This window comes from Martes martes (assembly GCF_963455335.1).
Source record: "Martes martes genome assembly, chromosome: 13".
NCBI classification, from domain to species: Eukaryota; Metazoa; Chordata; class Mammalia; order Carnivora; family Mustelidae; genus Martes; species Martes martes.
The window spans coordinates 63,824,905-63,848,276 of record NC_137901.1 but is presented as its reverse complement, the minus strand read 5'-3'; the positions used below and the strand labels follow the sequence as shown (position 1 = coordinate 63,848,276).

The 23,372-nt window shown below is 43.9% G+C and overlaps 1 protein-coding gene across 1 annotated transcript in view; it reads right to left on the bottom strand.

Moving 5' to 3' along the window:
- Window positions 1–23,372, bottom strand: part of UBE2L3 (ubiquitin conjugating enzyme E2 L3) — a 58,389-nt gene that overhangs the window by 26,607 nt on the left and 8,410 nt on the right. Inside the window, exon 2 of the mRNA XM_080821110.1 lies at window positions 13,230–13,325. Within this exon, the coding sequence (XP_080677236.1) occupies window positions 13,230–13,325 (96 nt within the window). The remainder of the gene's footprint in view (window positions 1–13,229; window positions 13,326–23,372) is intronic.

Below are 23,372 nucleotides of genomic sequence, written 5' to 3'. Positions count from 1 at the left end.
TAACTGCTCTTTGCAACAGTAACAATATAAAAGTGGGAGGTAGGGACGCATGGGTGGCTCAGTCAGTGAAGTGTCTGCCTTTGGCTCAGGTCACCACTCCCAGGGTCCTCGGATGGAGTCCCAAATCAGGCTCCCTGCTCAGTGGAGAGCCTGCTTCTTCCTCTGCCTGCCACTCCCTCCGCTTGTACTCTCTCTAACAAATAAGTAAATAAAATCTTTTAAAAAATAAAAAATATATAAAAGAAATAAAAATGGGAGGTAATAGAGATGTATAGGAGAAGAGTGTTTAAAAACTTATTAAAATTAAGTTAGTATTATTCAAACCAAGTTGTTAACAGATTAAGATGTTAATTGTAGGGGCGCCTGGGTGGCTCAGTGGGTTAAGCCTCTGCCTTCGGCTCAGGTCATGATCTCAGGGTCCTGGGATCGAGCCCCGCATCGGGCTCTCTGCTCAGCGGGGAGCCTGCTTCCCCCTCTCTCTGCCTGCCTCTCTGCCTACTTGTCATCTCTCTCTCTCAAATAAATAAATTTAAAAAAATAATAATAAAAAATAAAAAAATTTTTTAAAAAAGTTTTAAAAAAAAAAGATGTTAATTGTAATCCCCAAGTTAACCTCTAAGAAAATAACTAGTAAGTATACATAAAAGGAAAGAAGGGAATCAAAATGGTATGCTACCAAAAAATCAACATATATGGCAATAATAGAGGAATTTAAAAACAAAAAGCATTTAAGACACCCAGAAAACAAAGAGATAAATAATAGAAGCAAACACTTTATCAGTAATTACTTAAAATGTAAATGGATAATCTCTTCACTTAAAAGACAGAGATGGAGGGCGCCTGGGTGGCTCAGTGGGTTAAAGCCTCTGCCTTCTGCTCAGGTCATGATCCCAGGGTCCTGGGATCGAGCCCCACATGGGGCTCTCTGCTCAGCAGGGAGCCTGCTTCCCCCTCCCCCTCTGCCTGCCTCGCTGCCTACTTGTGATTTCTGTCAAATAAATAAATAAAATCTAAAAAAAAAAAAAAAAGGACAGAGATGGGACGACTGGCAGTTGAGCAGTGGCTGCCTTTGGCTCAGGTCCTGATCCACACTGAGCTCTGTGCTCAGCGGGGAGCCTGCTTCTCCTTCAGCCTGCCACTCCCCCTGCTTGTGCTCACCTGTGGTAACCCTAACCCTAACCCTGTGTGCCCTCTTTCTGGCAAATAAATAAAGAAAATCTTTTAAAAAAGGACAAAGATTACCAGAATGGGTAAGAAAATGCCATCCATGTATATGATGATTGCAAGAGAGTCGCTTTACAAAGACATAAAGAAGTCAGAAGTAACAGGGCCCCCAAGGGGAAGAGATGGTTAAGCCTCTGCCTTCAGCTCAGGTCAAGATCTCAGGGTCCTGGGATCAAGCCCTGCATCAGGCTCTCTGCTCAGCAGGGAGCCTGCTTCCCCCTCTCTCTGCCTGCCTCTCTTCCTACCTGTGATCTCTCTCTCTGTCAAATAAATAAAATCTTAAAAAAAAAAAAAGTAAAAGATGGAAAAAGATATTCCGTGCAATTACTAACCAAAAGAGAGCTATGGGGACTATATTAATATCAAACTAGATAGATTTTAAGTAAAAAAGAATACACAAAGGACATTATATATTGACAAAGTTTCAATCCATCAAGAAGATACAACAACAACAACAAAAAAAGAAGATACAACAATTATAAACCTATACACAACAAACATATGAACCAAAATACGTGAAGCAAAAATTGACGAAATGAAGGGAGAAATATAAGAAATACAAGTTCTAAAATAATCTTTGGGGATTTTAATACCCCATTTTCTTTCTTTCTTTCTTTCTTTTTTTTTTTTTTTAAGATTTCATTTATTTATTTGAGAGAGAGAGAGAGAACATGAGAGGGGAGAAGGTCAGAGGGAGAAGCAGACTCCCCGCCGAGCTGGGAGCCCAAGGCAGGACTCAATCCAGGGACTCCGGGATGATGACCAGAGCTGTAAGCAGTGGGTTAACCAACTGAGCCACCCAGGCGCCCCCAATACCCTATTTTCAATAACAGAACAAGAGAGAAGACCAACAAGGAAATGGGAGTACTTGAACAACCAATTAGACCTAACATATACAGAACACTCTAAAAACAGCAGAATACACATTCTTTTCAAGTGCCTGTGAAACATTCTCCACAATAAGCCACTTTAAGTCACACAAAGTATATTTTTTGGTCGTTGTGGAATGCAACCAGAAGTCAATTAACAAAAGGAAAACTGGAAAGCTCACAAATATGTGGAAATTAAACATATTCTTAAAAAACAAACAAGGGGTGCCTGGGTGGCTCAGTGGGTTAAAGCCTCTGCTTTCAGCTCAGGTCATGATCTCAGGGTCCTGGGATCGAGCCCCACATCGGGCTCTCTGCTCAGCAGGGAGCCTGCTTCCCCCTCTCTCTGCCTGCTTCTCTGCCTACTTGGGAGCTCTCTCTCTCTCTGTTAAATAAATAAAATCTTTAAAAAACAAACAAACAAACAAACAATGGGTCAAGGAAAAAAAATCACAAGGGAAATTAGAAAATACCTTGAGATGAGTGAAAATTTAAACACAACAGACCAAAAACTTCAGGGATGCAGTGGAAGTTGTGCTCAGAGGGAAATGTACAGCTGTGAACACTAATCATAACAATAAAGGAAGATCTCAAATCAATAACCTAACTGGACACCTTAAGTAATGAAGAAAGGAAGAGTAAACGAAACCCAAAGCTAGCAGAAAGTAAATAACAATTACAGAGGAGATAAATGAAACAGAGTGTAGAAAAACAATAGAGATAAATCCATGAAACCAAAAGCTGGTTCTTTGAAAAGATCAACGAAACTGATAAACCTTCGCCTAGGCTGACTAAGGAAAAGAAAGGAGACTCATATTACTCAAATGAGAAATGAAAGTGGAAGCATTACTCCCAATTTTACAAAAATAAACAAGACTGTAAGAGAGTACCATGAACAGCTGTGTACAACAACAAACTCGAGAACTTAGATGAGGTGGACAAACCCTCGAGAACGTTAAATCTACTAAAACGGAATCACGAAAAGAAAATGGAAATAAACCTGTAATGACTAAGACTGAATCAGCAATCAAAAACCTCCCAACGAGATGAGTCCCAAATCAGATGGTTTTACTGACAACCTACACCAAATGTGTACAGAATTAACACCGATCCTTCCAGAACTCTTCCAAAGAGGGAACACTTCATAACTCATTATATAAGGCCAGCATCACCCTAACACTGAAGCCAAAGACACTACAAGAAAATTACAAAATCCCTTGTGAGTTTTGAGCCAAAATCTTCAACAAAACACTAGCAAAATGAATTCGGAAGCATATAACGATTATACACCATCCCCAAGTAGGATTCATTCCAGGAATGCAAGGATGCCTAAATATTAAAAAAAAATCAGTCAATGTAATACACCACATTAATAGAATAAAGGAAAAAAGCACAGTCATCTCAAGTGATGCAGAAAAAGCACTTGACAAAAACTTAACACACTTTCAGGGAAAAAATACTTTATAAACTAGGTAGAGAACACCACAAAAGCTATATATAAAAAAGTTACAGCCAACATCATATTCAATGGTGAAAGTCTGAACATTTTCCCCCTGAAATCAGGAATAAGACATGGATGCTTCCTTTTGCCACTTCATTCAACAAAGTGCTGGTGTTTCTAGCCAGGACAAGTAGGCAAGAAAAAGAAGTAAAAGATATCCAAACTGGAATGGAAAATATAAAACTACCTGTACTCAAAGAGGACCTGATCTCATACGTAGAAAACCCTAACACACAGTTAGAATAAATGAGCTCAGAAAAACTGCAAGATACAAAAGCAACACAAAAATCTGTGTCATTTCTATACACAATGAATAATCCAAAAAAGGAAATGAACAAGTCCATTCAAAATAACATTGAAAAGATGGGATGCCTGGGTGGCTCAGTGGGTTAAGGCCTCTGCCTTCAGCTCAGGTCATGATCCCAGGGTTCTGGTCTCTGCTCAGCAGGGAGCCTGCTCCCTTCCTCTCTCTCTCTGCCTACTTGTGATCTCTGTCTGTCAAATAAATAAATAAAATATTAAAAAAAACCCACAAAAAACGCATTGAAAAGAATAAAATACCTAGAAATAAATTTAACCAAGGAGGCTGTTATAGACTGAATGTGTTTCCTCCAAAATCATATACTGAAGCCCCAAACCCCAATGTGACTGTATTTGGGGTAAGCAAATAATTAAGACTAAATGAGGTTATATGGTGGAGCCCTGATCCAACAGGATTAATGTACAGCAGTCCCCCTTTATCCACGTGGTAATCTTTCTAAGGCCCAGAGTGGGCATCAGAAACCACAGATAGTACCAAATTCTCTATATACTATGTTTCCTATGCATACATACCTATGATAAAGTTTAATTTATAAATTAGGCACAGTAAGAGACTGACAAAAAAAATAGAACAATATAACAATATACCATAATAAAAAAGTTATGCGAATGTGGTCTCTCTCAAAATATCTCACGGTTCTGTACTCACTCTTCTTGTGATGATGTGATCAGATGATGTAAGGTGAATCACGCAGGCATCAGATCAGATGAAGTAAGGTAAATCACGCAGGCATCCTAACGTAGTGTCAGGCTACTATACTGACCTGAAGATATGCCAGAAGGAAGATCATCTGCTTTGGGATCACAGTTGACTATGGGCAACTGAACTGCAGGTTAGGGTGGGGAGAATCTACTGTATTTACAAGAAGCACCAAATAACTCCCTTGTTCTCCCTCTCCCTCTCCATGGGAGCACAAAGTAGGTAGCCATTTGCAAGCCAGGACGAGTCCTCACCAGAAAGTGACCTTGCCGGACCCTGATCTAGGACATCTAGCTTCCAGAAGCATGAAAAAATTAATTACTGTCGTTTAAGCCATCCAGTCTATGGTGTTTTGTTATGGCAGTCTGAGCTAATTAATAGAGACATAAAATTTACATACTGAAAATTACAAAGCACTGCTAAAAGAAATTAAAGACCTAAATATATGAAAAGACATCCTGGGTTCATGGACTGGAAGATTTAGTATTCAGAAGAAAATATCACCCAAAGTGATCTCAAGATTCAATGTGAGCTCCACCAAAATCCCAAGTGTGATTTTTGCAAAATAGAAAAACCCATCCTAAAATTCTTACAAGATCTCAAAGAACTCTGAACAGCCAAAATAATCTTGTAAAAGAAGAGCAAAGGGGCACCTGAGTAGCTCAGTTGGTAGAGCATGCAACTCTTGATCTTGGGGTTGTGAGTTTGAGCCCCATGTTGGGGAGAGGGTTTACTTTTAAAAAAGAAAAGAAAGAAAACAGTATGGGGCACCTGGATGGCTCGGTTGTTAAGGGTCTGCCTTTGGCTCAGGTCATGATCCTAGCCTTGTGTCGAGCCTTGTGTCAGGCTCCCTGCTCAGTCAGGAGCCTACTTCTGCCTCTGCTGCTCCCCCTGCTTGTGCTCTCTCTTTCCCTCTCTCAAATAAACACATAAAATCTTTACCAAAAAAAAAAAAACCAAAACCAAAACCAAAAACAAAACAAAACAAAAAGTAAAAAAGAAAAAGAAGACCAAAGTTGGAGAACTCGCACCTCTGATTTCAAAACTTACTACAAAGCTACAGTAACCAAAAGTGTGGCTGGTAAACAGACAGACACACAGACCAACAGAATAGAACTCAGAGTTCAGAAATAAACCCCCACATATATGCTCAACTGATTTCTGACAAAGACGCCAAGATCAAGAGCAGTCTCTTCAACAAATGGTACTGGGAAAACTGGATGTCCACATGCAAAGTAAGGAACGTGGACCTTTACATATATAATTTTTACATATAAAAATTAACTTAAAATGGATCAAAGACATAAATTTAAGAGCTAAAATATAAACATCCTTAGAAGAAAACGGATGGGGGATTGGCTGGCTCAGTGGGTAGAACAGGAGACTCTTGCTCTCACTGTCATGAGTCCAACGCCCACATGAGGTGTGGAGTTTACTTAAAAAAAAAAAAAAAACAGGGGAAGGGGAAGACCTGTATGACTTAGGTTTAGCAATGGTTTCTTAAATATGATACTGAAAGCACAGGCAACAAAAGAAAAAACAGACAAAACGTACTTCATTAAAATTTAAAACTTCCGTGCATCAGAGAACACTATCCAACTAATGTAACATTGTGTGTCAACTATACATGAATTAAAAAAAAAAAAAAAAAGACACTACCAAAAGTGTGAAAGGACAGCCCACAGAATGGGAGAAAATATTTGCAAATCATATTATCTGATAAGGAATTAATATCTCTAACACATAAGGGACTCCTACAACTTAAAGAGGAGAACAAAAACACCCAACTAAAAATGTTTATAGCTGCTTTATTTATAACTGCCAAAACTTGGAAGCAAACAAGAACAGATAAATAAACTGTGGTATATCTAGACAACAGAATATTATTCAGTGCAAAAAAGAAAGCAGCTATCAACCCATGAAAAGACACGAAGGAAACTTAACTGTATATGATTATAACTGAAAGAAGCCAGGCTGAAAAGACTACATACTGTATGATTCCAACCAAACAGCATTCTAGAAAAGGCAAAACTTCGGAGACAGTAGAAGGATTAATGGTTGCTGTGGGTGGGCACAGGGCAACGGGTGGGGGAGAGGGGCAGGGAGGAATGAAAAAGTAGAATACAGAGGATTGTAGGGCAGTGAAAATACTCCATATGATACTACAGTAACAGATATGTGCCATTATACATTTTTCCAAATTCACAGAATTTACAACATCAACGATGAACCCTAATGGGTTTAGGTGATTATGATGTGACAATGTAGGTTCATCAATCATAACAAATATACCTCTGGTAAGAAATGTCCACAATGGGGGGCGTTAGGCATGTGTGGGGCCAGAGGGTATGTAGGAAATCTCTATTCTTTTCTCTTAATGTTACTGTGAACCTAAAACTGCTCTAAAAAACTTAAATCTTGGCCTCAGGGTTAAGCCCCATGCTAGACTCCACACTGGGCATGGAGCCTAAAGAAAAAAGGAAAAAAGAAAGAAAAGGAAAGAGGGGAAAAGCCTTGCCTGAACTAACACTTCCCCAAAGAACATATACAAACGGCCAACAAGCAAATGAAAAGATATTCAACATACACAGTCATGAGGGGGGAAAAAAAAAAAAGTCAAACCCACAATGAAATACCATCTTCACATCTACTGGAATGGCTATACCTTTTTTAAAAAGTAAAATAACAGGGACGCCTGGGTGGCTCAGTTGGTTGAGCAGCTGCCTTCGGCTCAGGTCATGATCTCGGCGTCCTGGGATCGAGTCCCACATCGGGCTCCTTGCTCGGCGGGGAGCCTGCTTCTCCCTCTGCCTCTGCCTACGACTCTGTCTGCCTGTGCTCGCTCGCGCTCTCTCTCTCTAACAAATAAATAAATTACAAAAAAAAAAAAAAAGTAAAATAACAAATGCTGGTGAGGATGTAGGGAAAATTGGAATGCTTGTACACAGGGCAGCCACTGTGAAAATCAGTTTGGCGGTTCCTCAGTAAGTTTAAAAACATGGAATTACCATATGATCCAGCAATTCTACTCCTACATATACACCCAAAAGAACTGAAAACAGGACTCAAGCAGAGTACATATGGTATATGCCAATGTTCACAATAGCCAAAAGGTGGAAACCACCCTAGTGTCTTTTTTTCACCCTAGTTTCCATTAAGAGATAAATGGATAAACAAAATGTGGTATAAAAACAAAGTGGAACATTCTTCATCCATAAAAAATGAATGAAGTTCTGGTTTGTGGTACCACGTAGATGACCCTGAAAAATTATGCTAAGAGAAATAAGCCAGATCGAAAGGACAAGTATTATATGATTTACATAAAACATCTCTAATAGTTAAATTCATAAACAATAGATTAGAGGTTCCCAGGGGTTGGGGGGCCATGGGAAGTAGGGTGTTATTACTGAATGGATACAGTTTCTGTGAGTGATGGAAAATTTTGGAACTAGACAGTGGTGGTTGCACAACATTTTGAAAATAATTAATGTCACTGAATTGTATACTTACAAATGGCAAATTTTATGTCAAATGTATTTTACAATAAAAAAATGAAGCAAAAAATTTCTTAAATTTTAAGAGAAACTTTCAAGTTAAGAATTCTTGAATAAACAAGGAAGGGAAGAAAACAATAAGATGAAAAATATTTTTCCTAGACACAAAGGACTAATATACAGAATTCCTACAATTCAACAAAGCAGCATACTAAAACTCCAACAGATAACAGAAAATATAAACAGTCAATAAATTAATAACAAAACCTTCAACTACAATGACAAAATTAGAAATGCACATTACTGATATCTGAATGTTTGTGTAGCCCCAAAAGTCATACACTGAAAACTTAACGCCTAACATGATGGTGTTAGGAGATGGGGCCTTTAGGAAGCTATTAGATTACTAGGGAAGGGCCTTCATGAATGGGATTAGCACCTTTTAACAGGCCCCAGAGAGCTAGCTTGCTCCTTCCCTCACATGGAGGATACATGGGAAGTGTTTGACCAAGAACAAGGCCCTCCCCAGACCCTCACTCTGATCTTGGTCCCAGAACTGTGAGAAGTAAACTCCAATTGAGTATCTTTGCATCTGTCACACTGGCACAATGATTTCTTTCCATATACTTGTTTCATAGGCTCTTTGCTACATACCGCCAATAGTTTTGCAGGGAGCCTCACAAAGACTTTAATAATAAGAGTGAGACTAAGCACTTCACACACACACGCACTTACTGAACTTGGACAACAACCAGAGAGATGAGTACTTCTTTTAGATGTGAGGATACCAGGACAAACTGCTTAACCTGCCAGAGATCCCCAAACCAGTCAGAGGCAGAGCTAGGGTTCTCACCTGGGGCAATCAGACCCCACAGCCTGGGGGTTGAACTACTGCCATTCAGAGCCCGCTTTAATAACACCCAGAAACCTCCTCAACGGACAAGGACAAGCACAGGCACTGGTGCACACAGTGCCTGTATATTATATTATATTATATATTATATTATATTATATATTATATATTATTTTAATAATATAATAATATATTATATGTAATAATATAATATATTATAATATATAATATATTATAATATAATATATAATATATAATATATATATTATATATAATATATATAATATATATTATATATTATTTGTAATAATATAATAATATAATATTATATTATATTATATGTAATAATATAATATAATATTAATAATATAATAATATATTATATATTATATAATATTAATATTATATTATAATATAATATATTATAATATATAATATATAATATAATATAATATAATATAATATAATATATAACATAACCCTCATCCTCCCGGTCAGACTACGGCTATCTTAAGATCAAACATAAAATATGGGGCGCCTGGCTCAGTCAGCAGAGTGTCCGACTCTCAATCTCAGGAGGGTTTTGAGTTGGGTATGGAGATGACTTTAAAAAATGGTGGGTATGGGGCGCCTGGGTGGCTCATTTGGTTAAGCCTCTGCCTTCAGCTCAGGTCATGATCCCAGGGTACTGGATCGAGCCCTACATTGGGTTCTCTGCTCTCCCTCTGCCTGCTACTCTGCCTACTTGTGCGCGAGCTCTCTCTCTCTCTAATAAAGAAACAAAACCTTAAAAAAAAAAAAAGTTGGGTATGGAGATTACTTTAAAAAATAAATAAAAACTAATAAAAAATCAGACCTAGGGGTGCCTGGGTGGCTCAGTGGGTTAAAGCCACTGCTTTCGGCTCAGGTCATGATCCCAGGGTCCTGGGATCGAGCCCCGCATCAGGCTCTCTGCTCAGCGGGGAGCCTGCTTCTCCCTCTCTCTCTCTCTGCCTGCCTCTCTGCCTACTTGTGATCTCTGTCTGTCAAATAAATAAATAAAATCTTAAAAAAAAAAAAACCAAACTTTTAAAATTAAAAAAAAAATCAAACCTAAAATAAACAAAGATGCTAAGATTTTCATGTACAGATATTCATGGATAAATTATTTTAAAAATGGAAAAAAAATTCAAAATTAAGGAATGACTGAATAAATGATAACACAAATATTATGTGATATTGTACAGTTATCAAAGGTTACATTCACAAAGAGTTTCGAGGCAATGACTAAATGATGGAAATACACGATAATTACAAAACTATCAAATGGTCCATTAAAAAGGCTGGGAGGAATAATGTTAATGATGAAGAGTGAACTTGCTCATTGGGTGAGAAATTCAAGAAGGCTCACCACCATGCCTCCAGCTCCTGAAGGGCAAGTGCCCAAAAACTTACTGCATTTCTTCACAATAGGATTACGAGATCATTTTCTTCCTTAGCTATCACCTCTGAATTTCAAATGAAAAAAATTTATATAAAAACAAGAGTTTAAAGGGAATAAGCCTGAACTGCCTTGGTAACAGTGAAATGTCTCAAGGAAGCACTACATCTGGTTCACTCCCATCTTTCCTCTCTGGTGAATCTGGGTCTGCCCCTTCTCTGAGCTACAGTATTTACTAAGCTGCTCCTAGAGGACCAGGACCAGGTGGTCAAGGCATGCGTCTGGACTACTATGCCTTTACCAGCCTGGCCCTGCCTTCATGCCAGCTGGGTGTACCCCAGGTGAGTCTGGGGAGAAGAGTCCCCCTACTGACTCGAGCCCTATGGTACAGCAAGACCGGAGGCCCAGGTGTGGGGTACTAGTGAAGACCATTGAGGGGTCAGTTGCCAAGAGCACCATAACTGCCTCCTTGAAACACTCCTTACACCAAGCCAGGGTCCCTGGGCATTGACCGTAGTAAAGACACAAGAGAGAAATGGGAAGAGGCAGTGGAATGGGGAGACAGTAGCTATGGCCTACTGTCTCTGGACTCAGCTTCCACTAAATGGAAAGTGAGGCTTTGGCCTGGACAGTCCCCAGAGACTCAACCCAAGCACGCTGCATTCTACCACGACAGTCTCCACCTTGGACTTATGAAACCGCAGCCCATTCCACAGGCTCTGCCAACATGACAACAGAGGGAGGCCTTGGGAAATGCTCTGGGCTGAGCCTGCTGACAGCCACCTACCCTTGGAGCCGACCTGCACTCTCAGGCCACTGAAATCATGGGGGAGACTGCCCCAACTCTGACTACTCAAAATCATCCCATTCATTCTTGTCATTTTTCAATAGATCCATGGATTAACTCTTCTTATGTCAGTAGGATACAAAATCGCAATTAGAAAAGGAACAGGTCAGGGGCACCTGGGTGGCTCAGTGGGTTAAAGCCTCTGCCTTCGGCTCAGGTCATGATCCTAGGGTCCTGGGATTAAGCTCACATAGGGCTCTCTGCTGAGCAGGGAGCCTGCTTCCTCCTCTCTCTCTGCCTGCCTCTCTGCCTATTTGTGATCTCTGTCTGTCAAATAAATAAATAAAATCTTTAAAAAAAAAAAAAGACAAAAGAAAACGAACAGGTCAGATGGTCCTGGCCACCCTTCCACTTAGCACCTAACGATTCTCTACAGTGGGTAAGCCCTGGGGTTACTGGCTGAACCTTCCCACCCAGGGGCTCCTCTACCACCTACGCACTGTGCCCTAAGTCCCGCCATCTGCGAGCCTGGAGAAATCTTAAAGACTCATCCTCAAAACCAGATTGGATGCTCCCACATTTAAAAATTCTGAGTGTGTACTGAAAACACTACAAAAGTGCATCTTTCCTTCATTATTCAAATAAGCATGAAAATAAAGCACGAATCCAGTATCTGCTGTTCAAGTTGCTTTTTAAAGGACTTTTTAAAAAGGCATGACCTATAATCGGCATTAAGAAGAAAGCCTCTAGTCAGCATGTTCTGTGTTCTGCTTTGGCAAAGTAGCCAATCTGCCCATAAGGAACAACAACGTAGTGCAGGGACAGGCACAGGAAAAGGGCCTGAGGCTCATGGGGAAAGTGGGGATGAAAAGAGGAGGCAGTGGAGACTGAAGAACAGGAAGGAAGGGAGCACTCGCGATGAAGTCCCGGTTGTGAGCTGGGGAAACCGGAAGGCACACAGCGTCCAAGTGAGGCCACCTCATGGACAGATGGTGTGGCTCTGGGGAGAGGGCAGGAACAGAGGCAAGGACAAGACTCTTTCACGTACAGCAATAATCTAGTCATCTATGATGCTGGATGAAGCAGGGGCCCAAGAAACAGCACGAAAGAAAGGCAGGAGACTAAACAAGGTCCATGTCTGAGAGCTCACAGGAAGCAGCAGCAAGACAGGAATGAGTGGTACAAGGTCAGAGAACAGGGGGCTGCACGGGCTCCAAAGGCTGGTGAGGCAAGCAGGCTCTAGGGCTGCTGAGGTGCTGAGGGCAGAGGGGAACCCATGTGCTCACTGTGAGATGGTTCTAGGAGGGTGGGAGAAACTGGGATTGCAAACTGGAGTTAGTACAGGATGAGGCTCTCCAGGGGTGAGGAGATGAAAGGATGGAGAAAGAGCAGACACTAAATCAAGAGGACAGTAAGGCCAAAGGAAGGCCATTGTTAGGAGCAAGCCTGAGCCGATCTGATGGCAGAAGTCTGTGAGGCAGAGGAACAGGAGCTGTGGGGGTCAGAAGGTAGAGGCAGAATCCCCAAACAAGACATTGGGTGAGGGGACCAGGCAGGCCATTAGACCAAGGGATTTGAAACCAACAGAAGGCACATACTGGAGGGTACTAGGAATAAAGCCTGGAACGCAAGTGTCCAGAGGCTTAGATACACAGATGCAAAACCGGGCAGGGAAGCAAAGAAAAGATCTAGATGGGAAAGGCCACCATATCCCAAGAGAGGTCAGAGAAGGCAGCCCCGTCTGGACAAATGGGGCCAGGCATGGAGAAGCCAGGGAAGAGAGGAGCATAAAAACACACTCCTTTCCCTGGGCAATAATCACAGATGTGGAAAGCTTAGGGCCCCCCAGAATCTTACAAAACCAGTGCAAAGACAGGATTCTACTCAGGCACCCGAGGCTAAAGTCCCTGCCTTATTATATCCTAGAGTGACAGCCCACTTCTGCACATCTCTTGGCTGCCTCACCTAAGAGCCTACTTGGGAGCAGAGAGGTCAGCCCAGCACACACATCACCTTGAAGAAGAATAATCTGGTAAGAAGTGGAAGTGTTCAATACTCACAGGAACAATAAGCCCTTGCCAAGTCAATAAATTAGCTTCATCAACCTGGATGTTACGGAAGTTTTTCATTCCACATTTGCGGATTTCTTCAAGCTCCTGTTGATTAACAAAGCATAAAGGGGTGTCAAATAGGGGAAAGCACCACACATTAAGATCCCTCCTGACTCCCTCAAATTAAACCAAGTGCCAACACCACTGATGACCAAATTGCAGAGTGTGGACTAGACTGTGCCCCGTCTGGTTAAGAGGCCTGGAGCCACAGTGGTCCCCTCAAACCCATGCCCCAGACCAAGACAGGCCCCCACTTCAGTGACCCCATGGAACTCAGTGGGATAAGTAACTGTCTTCTGCAGACACATCGCCTCCTCTTTGGGGTGGTCACCAGACCTCTGTTTAAACACCCTCGGACCCCTGCACAGGGCAGCCACGCAGCAGGGGCGCACGAAGGTGCTACAGACCTGATTTCTTCCAACCAAGATTTATTAAGCTATGAGTCAGATGTCAAAGACTAGGAGCAAACGCATACCCACCAGGTTTTCTACCCAGTGCATAATTCTGATTTCAGAACTCTGTGCCAGCATGGACACTTGGAGAAGAGAACAACTATCTAGTCTGGGATGGGAGGGGGACAGGAGCCTTTCACTGACCCTCTGTTTCCTCAGCTTCAAAACAGGGGTAGTAAGACCCAGAGCTGAACACAACAAAGGGGAAACCCTGTTGTACATAACAGAACCCTTTGCAAATGAGGGATTATTATACAAAGAGTCCAGGCAGCAAATGCCATTTCATCCAGAAAGCATGACCACGGGGACTAACTACTTCAGAGCCCTGCCTGAGAGGTCTTTAGTCTACAGTCTGTCGCTTGTTTTTCAACTGTGCACCACCACTTCTCCAACAACTCCAGTCAACCTCCAACAGGCATCATGACCCAAGACCCAAGGTGCTCCTGCCTGCTCACCTTCCCAATATTCCTCCATTCTCAGACACCTGCAGTGAGACAATCCCTCCAATATCCCAACCTGGCCTCATGTTCCTGGTACAAAAGCCTCCTCCACGTCTCCTGGGTACCTTCTTCTGCATCCCTAGAGCACAACCCAGCTGAGCAGGCAGGACATCTTCCTCAATGGCCCTGGCTTCCTCCTTGTTGGTCCAGCCCATGCACCCTTTTGCAACCAGGAAGCCCCTCCTTGTGTGGTGCCATGGCTCACAATGGCACAGAGGCTCTGAACCAGCCTCTACTTCAAGCCCAAAAGATCCTTTGCACCCCACATTCCCACCACACCAGCAACAGTTTACAAGGCCCCCTGGGGAAACAATTCCAGACGAAGTGGGAACTGAGCCATTGTCACAGGTTCTAAGTTGGAGGATGTGTGGTGTGCCCGGCATGGAGTGGGCTGAGAAGGACAGTGTATCAAATGAACACGCAGAACAGACAGCTGGGACATGCCGGTGCTTCACGGCAGGCGACACGCCCGACCAAGTTTCTTCCCACGGGGTGCTGCTGCTTGTCAACCCTAGCTGCCCACCACAACCATCTGGGCTTAGGCCCCAGCCCTGGAAATTCTGGTCCAGCAACTGTGGGGTGGAGTGTGAAATGGGGATTTTTAACAAGCTCCACAGTGAGAGGAGAGAGCCACTGCCACTGGGAGAGGAGCTCCATTTCTAAGCAACACTCAGCTTCCGTAAGGAAGCTAGCTGCAGTGGCTGTGGCCCCTGCAGTGGAGAAAGCGTGGTCCCGCCCCTCTTCCTGAGCCTGGAGGAAGGAGAGCATGGAAACTGAGAGACCACTCAACCTGCCAACTGCCACCTGGCCCTCCTGCTAGTGCCCAGGACTCATCAGAAACGCTCCCCTGGGGACAATGAAGCCTTTAGGATGGGGAATAAATAAATCTCATTCTACGACCACTCTGTTCCACTCCCCAAACAGCATATAAGTTCCACGAGGGCAAGCTTGAAGGCAGGGATCTAAAAGCCCCAGGAGCTCACGGTCATGCTCAAATACTTGCTTAATTATCAGGATAGTGAAGGGACAGGAAGCTGGGTATTGGGGAGGAAAAAAAGACTCTGGGACAGAAAAGGCTCTCCATGTATTTGATTTTCTGGTCCCTGATGCAAGATACTAGAGAAGGATTCCCAGCTAGACACAAATCCTACCAAACTATCAGAAATGTTTTAAACCAAAAGTAGTCAGGAAAACAATTCCAGATAGAGCTCTGAAACTGGACAACCAATGAGATCATATTCACTTTTCATGGGAGAAAATTAGTTTTAAAATAATTTGTACATATAATCTATGGCTTCAGAAATCCACATACTAACAACAGGATGTATCAGTAATAAACCCAAGAAGGTAAACTTCAAAAGAATTACAAAAATATGGCAAGATGAGACTCAACTATAAGCTGGGAGTGAAACCTGCACCTTGCTCAAGAAAAAGGGAGGAAGGAATAGACACTGTGGGCAGGGGTAGAGAGAGGGCACCTACTGGTGCTCTGAAACCAAGAGACACATGAACATTGGGGTCTCCAGCTGGCTCCGTCGGTACACGATTCAATCTCAGGGTCATGAATTCAAGCCTGACATTGACCATGGAGCCTACTTAAAAAGAGAGATACATGCACAAAGATAAAAGCCACTCTGAGGGAGAGGATGCCATTCCTCCTACCCTCTGCCAGAGAGGAAGGGTGACACTACTGTTGGCAGAAATGGGAGGCTCAAGGACTCCAATGCTCAGTTATCAATTGCTGGTCATCAGATAAACTCTCAATTTACCTTGCTGTCAAGTTAAGCTCACCAAAGAGCGGAAGAGGCAACCTCCTTTGCATAATTCTAACCAACAAGGAAGAAGTGATTACAACAAGGCAGAAGTGAGAGAAACCAAGACAAACAAACAAGCTAGGAAGCCCTATAAATCTCCAGGGAATGTTGGGCAGCCCTAGAAGAGCCTTTCTCAACAGGGTGGCGCCGCCATCCAGGCAGGACTTTGCACTTGAGCATCCTGAGCCCTGCCCATTACATGCCAAGCATTGTGACACCACACCCCACCCCCATTTCCCAACATCCTCTAGAGGCCCAGCTGCTGAGAACCCCTGGCACTGTCAGAGGCCAGGATGCTAAAAGTCTTGCATTGCACAAGCAGGCCCTCCAGTCAAGAACTATTCAACCCACAATGCCAACCACACCTCCACCAAGGAGTACAACTTGAAGAATGGATTCAAGTCATTCAGAGAAAAGAGAGATTCATACAAAGGTCTGAGACTCGAAAAGGCGAGATGACTCAAGACGCTTGACAAATCCTCAAGCAAGAGTGCATTCCTGTAACTGAGCATGAGCCTGACAAGGAAGAACTGGAGAAGGATTTATTATTTTTTTTTAAGATTTTATTTATTCATTAGACAGACAGAGATCACAAGTAGGCAGAGAGGCAGGCAGAGAGAGAGGAAGGGAAGCAGGCTCCCTGCTGAGCAGAGAGCCCAATGCGGGGCTCCATCCCAGGACCCTGAGATCATGACCCGAGCCGAAGGCAGAGGCTTTAACCCACTGAACCACCCAGACGCCCCTGGAGAAGGAATTTAAAGAGACCAATGTAAATTCAGAGTTCAAATTCAAAAGGGTACTATTACAAATGATGGGAAAAAAGGGACCTGACAAAGGAAAACAGAGGGACCCAGCTCTAGAACCAAGTCAGGAAGACCAAAGCCAAGAACGACAGGAGCTTACAAAATATGCCCACAAAGGTTTGTTTCAGTTCTGCAAGAAGCTGTCCTGGATCAGCCAGGACAACCCAAATAGAAGAGCACGAGGGAAAGCAGAACAAGCCGACTAGCTCATCCCTTCTCCTGGTAGGGAAGAGCAGGCTTCCCAGCCACGGCAAGTGGTAAAGGAGAAAGAGAGCAGTGCTTCTCCAAATGAGGTCCATTTCTGAACCCAGAGGTGGATCTCAATGTACTGAGGGACGCCAAAAGAGCATGGGCATGCTGCCCAGCTCTTCAAAAGGGGAAAAGCCCACTGCCTAGACTCTAGCCCAGAGAGCTTGATGCCCATCCCAGGCCAGAGTGCGGCAAGCTCCAGAAACAGACCACTGCCCAATAGCTCTGAGGGACTAACAGGAGACAACCCTGACCCCAGCAGGAGCGGGCTACTCCACGTCCCACAGAACCTTCAGCTCATCCCGGAAAGGAGAGCAGGAAACAGCTATACACAGTGGGCTGTCACAAAACTACAGTGCGTGCATCCGAGTTTGGGCAAAGTATTTAACAAAGTCTTTTTTTCTTCTTTGGAGATCTACGATGGGCCCTGGAAAGGCAACCATTCAAAATCTTCCCAAACAACCCTCACACAGGACCTGAGAACCCTTCACGAGCCAGTGATTCGAAACTAGCTTGTGACCATGGTCCTCTTTAAGAAATCCAGACAGGGGGCACCTGGGTGGCTCAGTGGGTTAAAGCCTCTGCCTTCGGCTCAGGTCATGATCCCAGGGTCCTGGGATCAAGCCCTGCATTGGGCTCTCTGCTCAGCGGGGAGCCTGCCCCCCCCACCCCGCGCCTGCCTCTCTGCCTACTTGTGATCTCTGTTTGTCAAATAAATAAAAATCTTAAAAAAAAAAAGAAAGAAAGAAAGAAAGAAAGAAATCCAGACAGAAGTACAGAGGAAAAATCAGCTGTGAAAGCCAGGGCTGCTTCAGATGTCAAATCAGTGCTATGGACAACAAGTCACAAGGTAGGGGGTGCTTATACAGTTTAAAAAAGCATATTCGGGGCACCTGGGTGGCTCAGTGGATTAAAGCCTCTGCCTTCGGCTCAGGTCATGATCCCAGAGTCCTGGGATCAAGCCCCACATCGGGCTCTCTGCTCAGCGGGGAGCCTGCTTCCCTCTCTCTCTCTGCCTGCCTCTCTGCCTACTTGTGATCTCTGTCAAATAAATAAATAAATCTTTAAAAAAATAATAAAAAAGCATATTTGATAGCATCCTGTAATTTCGTATTTGTTGACTGGAAAAGAGCACACTGTACCCCTAAAGGAACCACAAAAAGTAAAGCTGAGCGCCATCTTCTTGGCTGTTGAGATGAGGTTAGAAGAGTAGAGAAGCACTACTCTAGTAACCTGGAGGTCAGAGCAAGGGAGGCCCAGCAGGCAACAGCAGAGGGTAATCAGTTCATGGAAGGGAGGCTTTCAGGCCCTGGAGGATGGGGGAAAAACCAAACCATTGCAGAGAAGGGAACAGGTGTGTCCATGTGTTAGAAATGTATGCAAAGCCCCAGAAGGAAGAAATCACCGGATATGTTTGGGAAGCAGCTGGGAGCCAAATCTGGCTCAAGTGTTAACTAATGTTGGGGGACTCTCAATCAGACAGCACCCAAAGGCCCCAGGAGAGTTATTTAATACTCATATGCAGAGAGGTGGGGCAGAGAGGGAGGGTGGAGGGAGAAAGCCTGAATCGTGCCTGGGCCTCATTCTAGACCTGCCTCATTCTAGACCTGCAGGATCAGAATCTCCAGAACAAGGCTGGGCATTTGTGCCAAGAGGTCCCCCAGTGACACTGAGGTGCACCCCCGTTTAAGAACTACCATGCCCGGTGCACCGGGGCTCTATTGGTTAAGCATCTGCCTTCGGGCTCAGGTCATAATTCCAGGGTGCTGGGATCGAGTCCCACAGGGTCCCCACATCGGGCTCCCGGATCACTGGGGAGTTGGCTTCTCCCTCTACCCTTCTCCTGCTCATGATCTCTCTCTCACTCTCTCTCCCTCAAATAAATAAATAAAGTCTTAAAAAAAAACCCAACAAACCAAAAAACACCATGCTTATCCAATCCGGTCTTTTACAAAGGAAGATAACTGAGGCTCTGATTAATTCAGTGTCATTTCCATGACTAGAAATAAGCTCCTAAAAGAGCTAACACCTCCCACTGAGCCAGGCACACAGAAGCAATGTAAGGAATCCTTTTTACTGCAACAAGTCTGTGGTAACAGAAACCTGGAAATCTTTCGAACTTTTTTTTAAAAAAATGAACGCTTACTATGACTTACATTGGTTATTTTACTGTTCTCTGTTCTGAAGTTTCCTATAGACAAAAAATTCAGTATACTGCAATCCCCAACCATTCTCTTCAGCACTACTTTTATATATTATACAAAGAAACAATGTTTTGATTTGACAAGCAGTTGCTTCAACAGCTGTCAAACTGTCATTGGACTAGAAAGAGCAGAGGCCCCTGGAGCTGGACAGGCCTGAGCTTAAGCCCCTGCCCCACCCTTCATACCCCCTGAAGCTCCCCGCCTTCCAGTAGTCTCACCTGAAAAATAGGAAACCAAGTTCACAGGGTTCTACTGAGAATTACAAAAAACACTGTAAGTGCTTAACACTTAGCACCCCTTGTAGATATTCAATTAATGTTAGTTTCTTTTTTTTTTTCAATTAATGTTAGTTTCATTCCCTTCCATAATTATATCACGGTAGTTCTTTTTTTTTTTTTAAGATTTTATTTATTTATTTGACAGAGAGAGGTCACAAGTAGGCAGAGAGACAGGCAGAGAGAGAGGGAGAAGCAGGCTCCCCGCTGAGCAGAGAGCCCGATGCGGGGCTCGATCCCAGAACTCTGGGATCGTGACCTGAGCCGAAGGCAGAGGCTTTAATCCACTGAGCCACCCAGGCGCCCCTATATCATGGTAGTTCTTAAAATCCAAGACAGTGTTGAAGCACCAACATATATTCCCTCCTCTACATAACAGGGAATAGACACGATATGGCGTTAACAGCCTATGACCAGAACTCATAGGGTCTTAAATTAAAAATGACTGTGGAGGTGCCTGGGTGGCTCAATCGGTTAAGCATCTGCCTTCAGCTCTCCCCTCAGCTCTCTGCCCCTCTACCCTGCTTGTGTGCGTGCATGCCTCTCTCTCAAAGAAGTAAGTTTTTTAAAATATTTATTTATTTATTTATTTATTTGACAGCGTGCGAGCGCATGCAACACAGCAAGCATGTGCAGGACACAAACAGGAGCGACAGAGGGAGAAGCAGGCTCTCCACCGAGCAGGGAGCCCAATGCAGGGTTCGATCCCAGGCATGACCTGACCCAAACGCAGATGCTTAACTTACTGAGCCACCCAGGTGCCCAAATAAATAATCTTAAAAAATAAGTTTGTCATGTGAAAGAAAGAAAGGAAAAGAAAAGAAAGAAAAAGAAAGGAAGGAAGGAATATGTTTATAGTTGTTGGCACAAAGCTTTTCCAGAAATGACCTGATCAACTTATCTCAATAAAAGAAAGAAAATGAAAGGGAAAGGAAAAGGAAAAAGAAACATAAGGCAGAGGAGTTGCTAAGAATACATCACCACCACACACCCCTTTGTAGGGCAACAGCTTAGTGTCATCATCTCCTTCAAAATCCCAACAAAAAACAGAAATGTGTTGGGGCGCCTGGCTCAGTGGGTTAAAGTCTCTGCTTTCGGCTCGGGTCATGATCTCAGGGTCCTCGGATCGAGCCCCACATTGGGCTCTCTGCTCAGAGGGGAGCCTGCTTCCTCCTCTCTCTTTCTCTGCCTGCCTCTCTGCCTATTTGTGATCTCTGTCTGTCAAATAAATAAAATCTTAAAAAAAAAAAGTGAAAAACAGAATGATAAAACACCATAGAGAAAGGGAGAGATGCTAGGGAAGAGGTGGTCTTCTAGGAAAGCCAGGTATTTCTGGAGGTAATCTCCAAAAATGAAGATGCTCCGGAAGGTGTGTGCCTTCCAAGTAGGAGATCCACACCCAAAGCAGCCATGTGAAAGGCCGGAGGAAGACCCTGACAGAGAAGCCTGAGAGGCGGTTGGTTACAACAACACTCAGCAGTATTTACAATGAACAGCACACAGAATAGGGACTAGAAGCTCACAACACCCCTCGGAGGCAGGCAGGTCAGGCGTATTAGCTTCATCTTACAGCTCATAAAGCTGATGTTCAGAGATGCCCAAAGTCACAGGCCTTTTACAGGGTAAGGCCAGGACTGGAGACCAAGTAGAATCTCTCAGCCACACAAAACAGTGGGTGAGGGTGGCCAAGCCTTCACTGCAAACAGGCAGCGCAGGGGCTTCTATTTCCTGAGCAGGATCCTGGGAGGGCTCGCCTACCCTGGAATAGCACTCGCCCAGAGTTACGATGACAAAGGCATGAATAGATACTGCTTTGAGACAGATACTGCCCTAACCCTTCACAGCTGGCCCTTAAGTGTTTATGCTGTGCAAGGAATGTTTCTGGCTCCTCTTGTCCAGGCAAAATGAAACCGATGGAGCTTGATGTCTAAGGGAAAGTTACACAAACCTGCCTTAAATCTAAGTACAGTATCACTCTCGAGTACCAGCTCCACAACTGGTAGGACATTAATAATTTGAAAAAAAAAACACGACTTCCTGCTTTTTTGTGTCATGGGAGCTAAGTAACTAATTTTGACAGAAATGTGCTTTCCAAGCTTGCACAAAGCAACCAGCGGCAATGACACTAAATCATGACGTTAATATTAAGTTCAAAATACTTTACATTTAAACACAAGGTTTCAAAACCCCCCAAATATGATTCTCTTACTTCAACGAATACTCAGCAAAGGAGGCAGAACTCACAGCAACACATCAACCCTTGCATGGGTCAGCAGTATACCATCTTACACTTAGTTATTACGACAACTAACGCGCTCAACTCCTATCATAACTCTACAAAGTAGTTTCATTACCCCGCTGCAGAATCAGGACACTGAGGCTCAAGGTGATGACAGAAACGAGTCCGTGGTAAAAGTGAAGATCAGAACTCGAGTCCCTGTCATTCGACCACAGCACAGTGCTCCAGTGGTGGGCCACTGTCAAGAGGTCATTCTAAGAGGTCATTCTGAAAAGAACATTCAGAACAGGCTTATAGGAACGTACTCCCCACACACCTCCAGGTGAGCATGGCTGGGGCCCCAGCTGAGTGGGCTCTGATGCCAGCTCCACACACAGTCAGCTTCTGGATGTAGGCCGTGCCCCTGGAATGGGTTTCTGTCCCCATATGGACATGGTTGTACCTGGCATTCTTGACCTACACCACACACTCCAAAGTCCAGTGCCCCAGTACGAGTGACTGGAATGGGAATCCCGTGTGTAAAATACCTGGCAGGTCTCCTTCTGTAAGGTTAGCTTTCCTCTGCTGAGTTTTCTTAACAAGAGGTACACTAATGTGAAGCAGATATTTTACAAACCATGTCAGAAGGGACTCAGAGGCTGTTCAACTTCTGAGTTGTACCCACTCTCCAATTCTGACAGAGTCAGGCAGCATCCCCTCTCAGAAAGAGCACCACCATGAGCACTGGATTTGACATTACTGACTGCTTTGCTGGCAAATGTGCCTGCTGGGTCATGGGCTGTCAAAATAGTATTTCACTCCTCTGCTGAACTGTGCTGGTAAAGTAGTAGAAACAAAATCTGACAAGATCATGAAGTACAGAAAGCAATCATCAACACCGACCCAAAAATGTTAAAAACTGAACAAAACCAGGACGCCTGGGTGGCTCAGTTGGTTAAGCATCTGTCTTCAGCTCAGGTCATGATCCCAGAGTCCTGGGACCGAGCCCCACTTCAGGCTCCCTGCTCAGTGGGGAGGCTGCTTCTCCCTCTCCCTCTGCCTGCTGCTCCCCCTGCTTGTGACCCCTCCTCAGTCAAATGGATAAGCAAAACCTTAAAAACAAACAAAAAAAACCTGAACAAACCCAAGCCACCACCTAACCTGAAATGAATTCTCCTCCTATGCACCATGTCCCTCCTTTCTTAAAAACCAAAAGCAGGGGCGCCTGGGTGGCTCAGTGGGTTAAGCCTCTGCCTTCGGCTCGGGTAGTGATCTCAGGGTCCTGGGATCGAGCCCCGAATTGGGCTCTCTGCTCAACAGGAAGCCTGCTTCCCTCCTCTCTCTCTGCCTGCTCCTCTGCCGACTTGTGATCTCTCTCTCAGTCAAATAAATAAATAAAATCTTAAAAAAAAAAAAACCCAAAACAAACAAACAAACAAAATAAACAAAAGCAGGGGCATCTGGGTAGCTCAGTTGTTGGGCGTCTGTCTTCAGCTTGGGTCGTGATCCCGGGATGCTGGGATTGAGCCCTTCATCGGGCTCCCTGCTCCGCAGGAAGCCTGCTTCTCCCTCTCCCA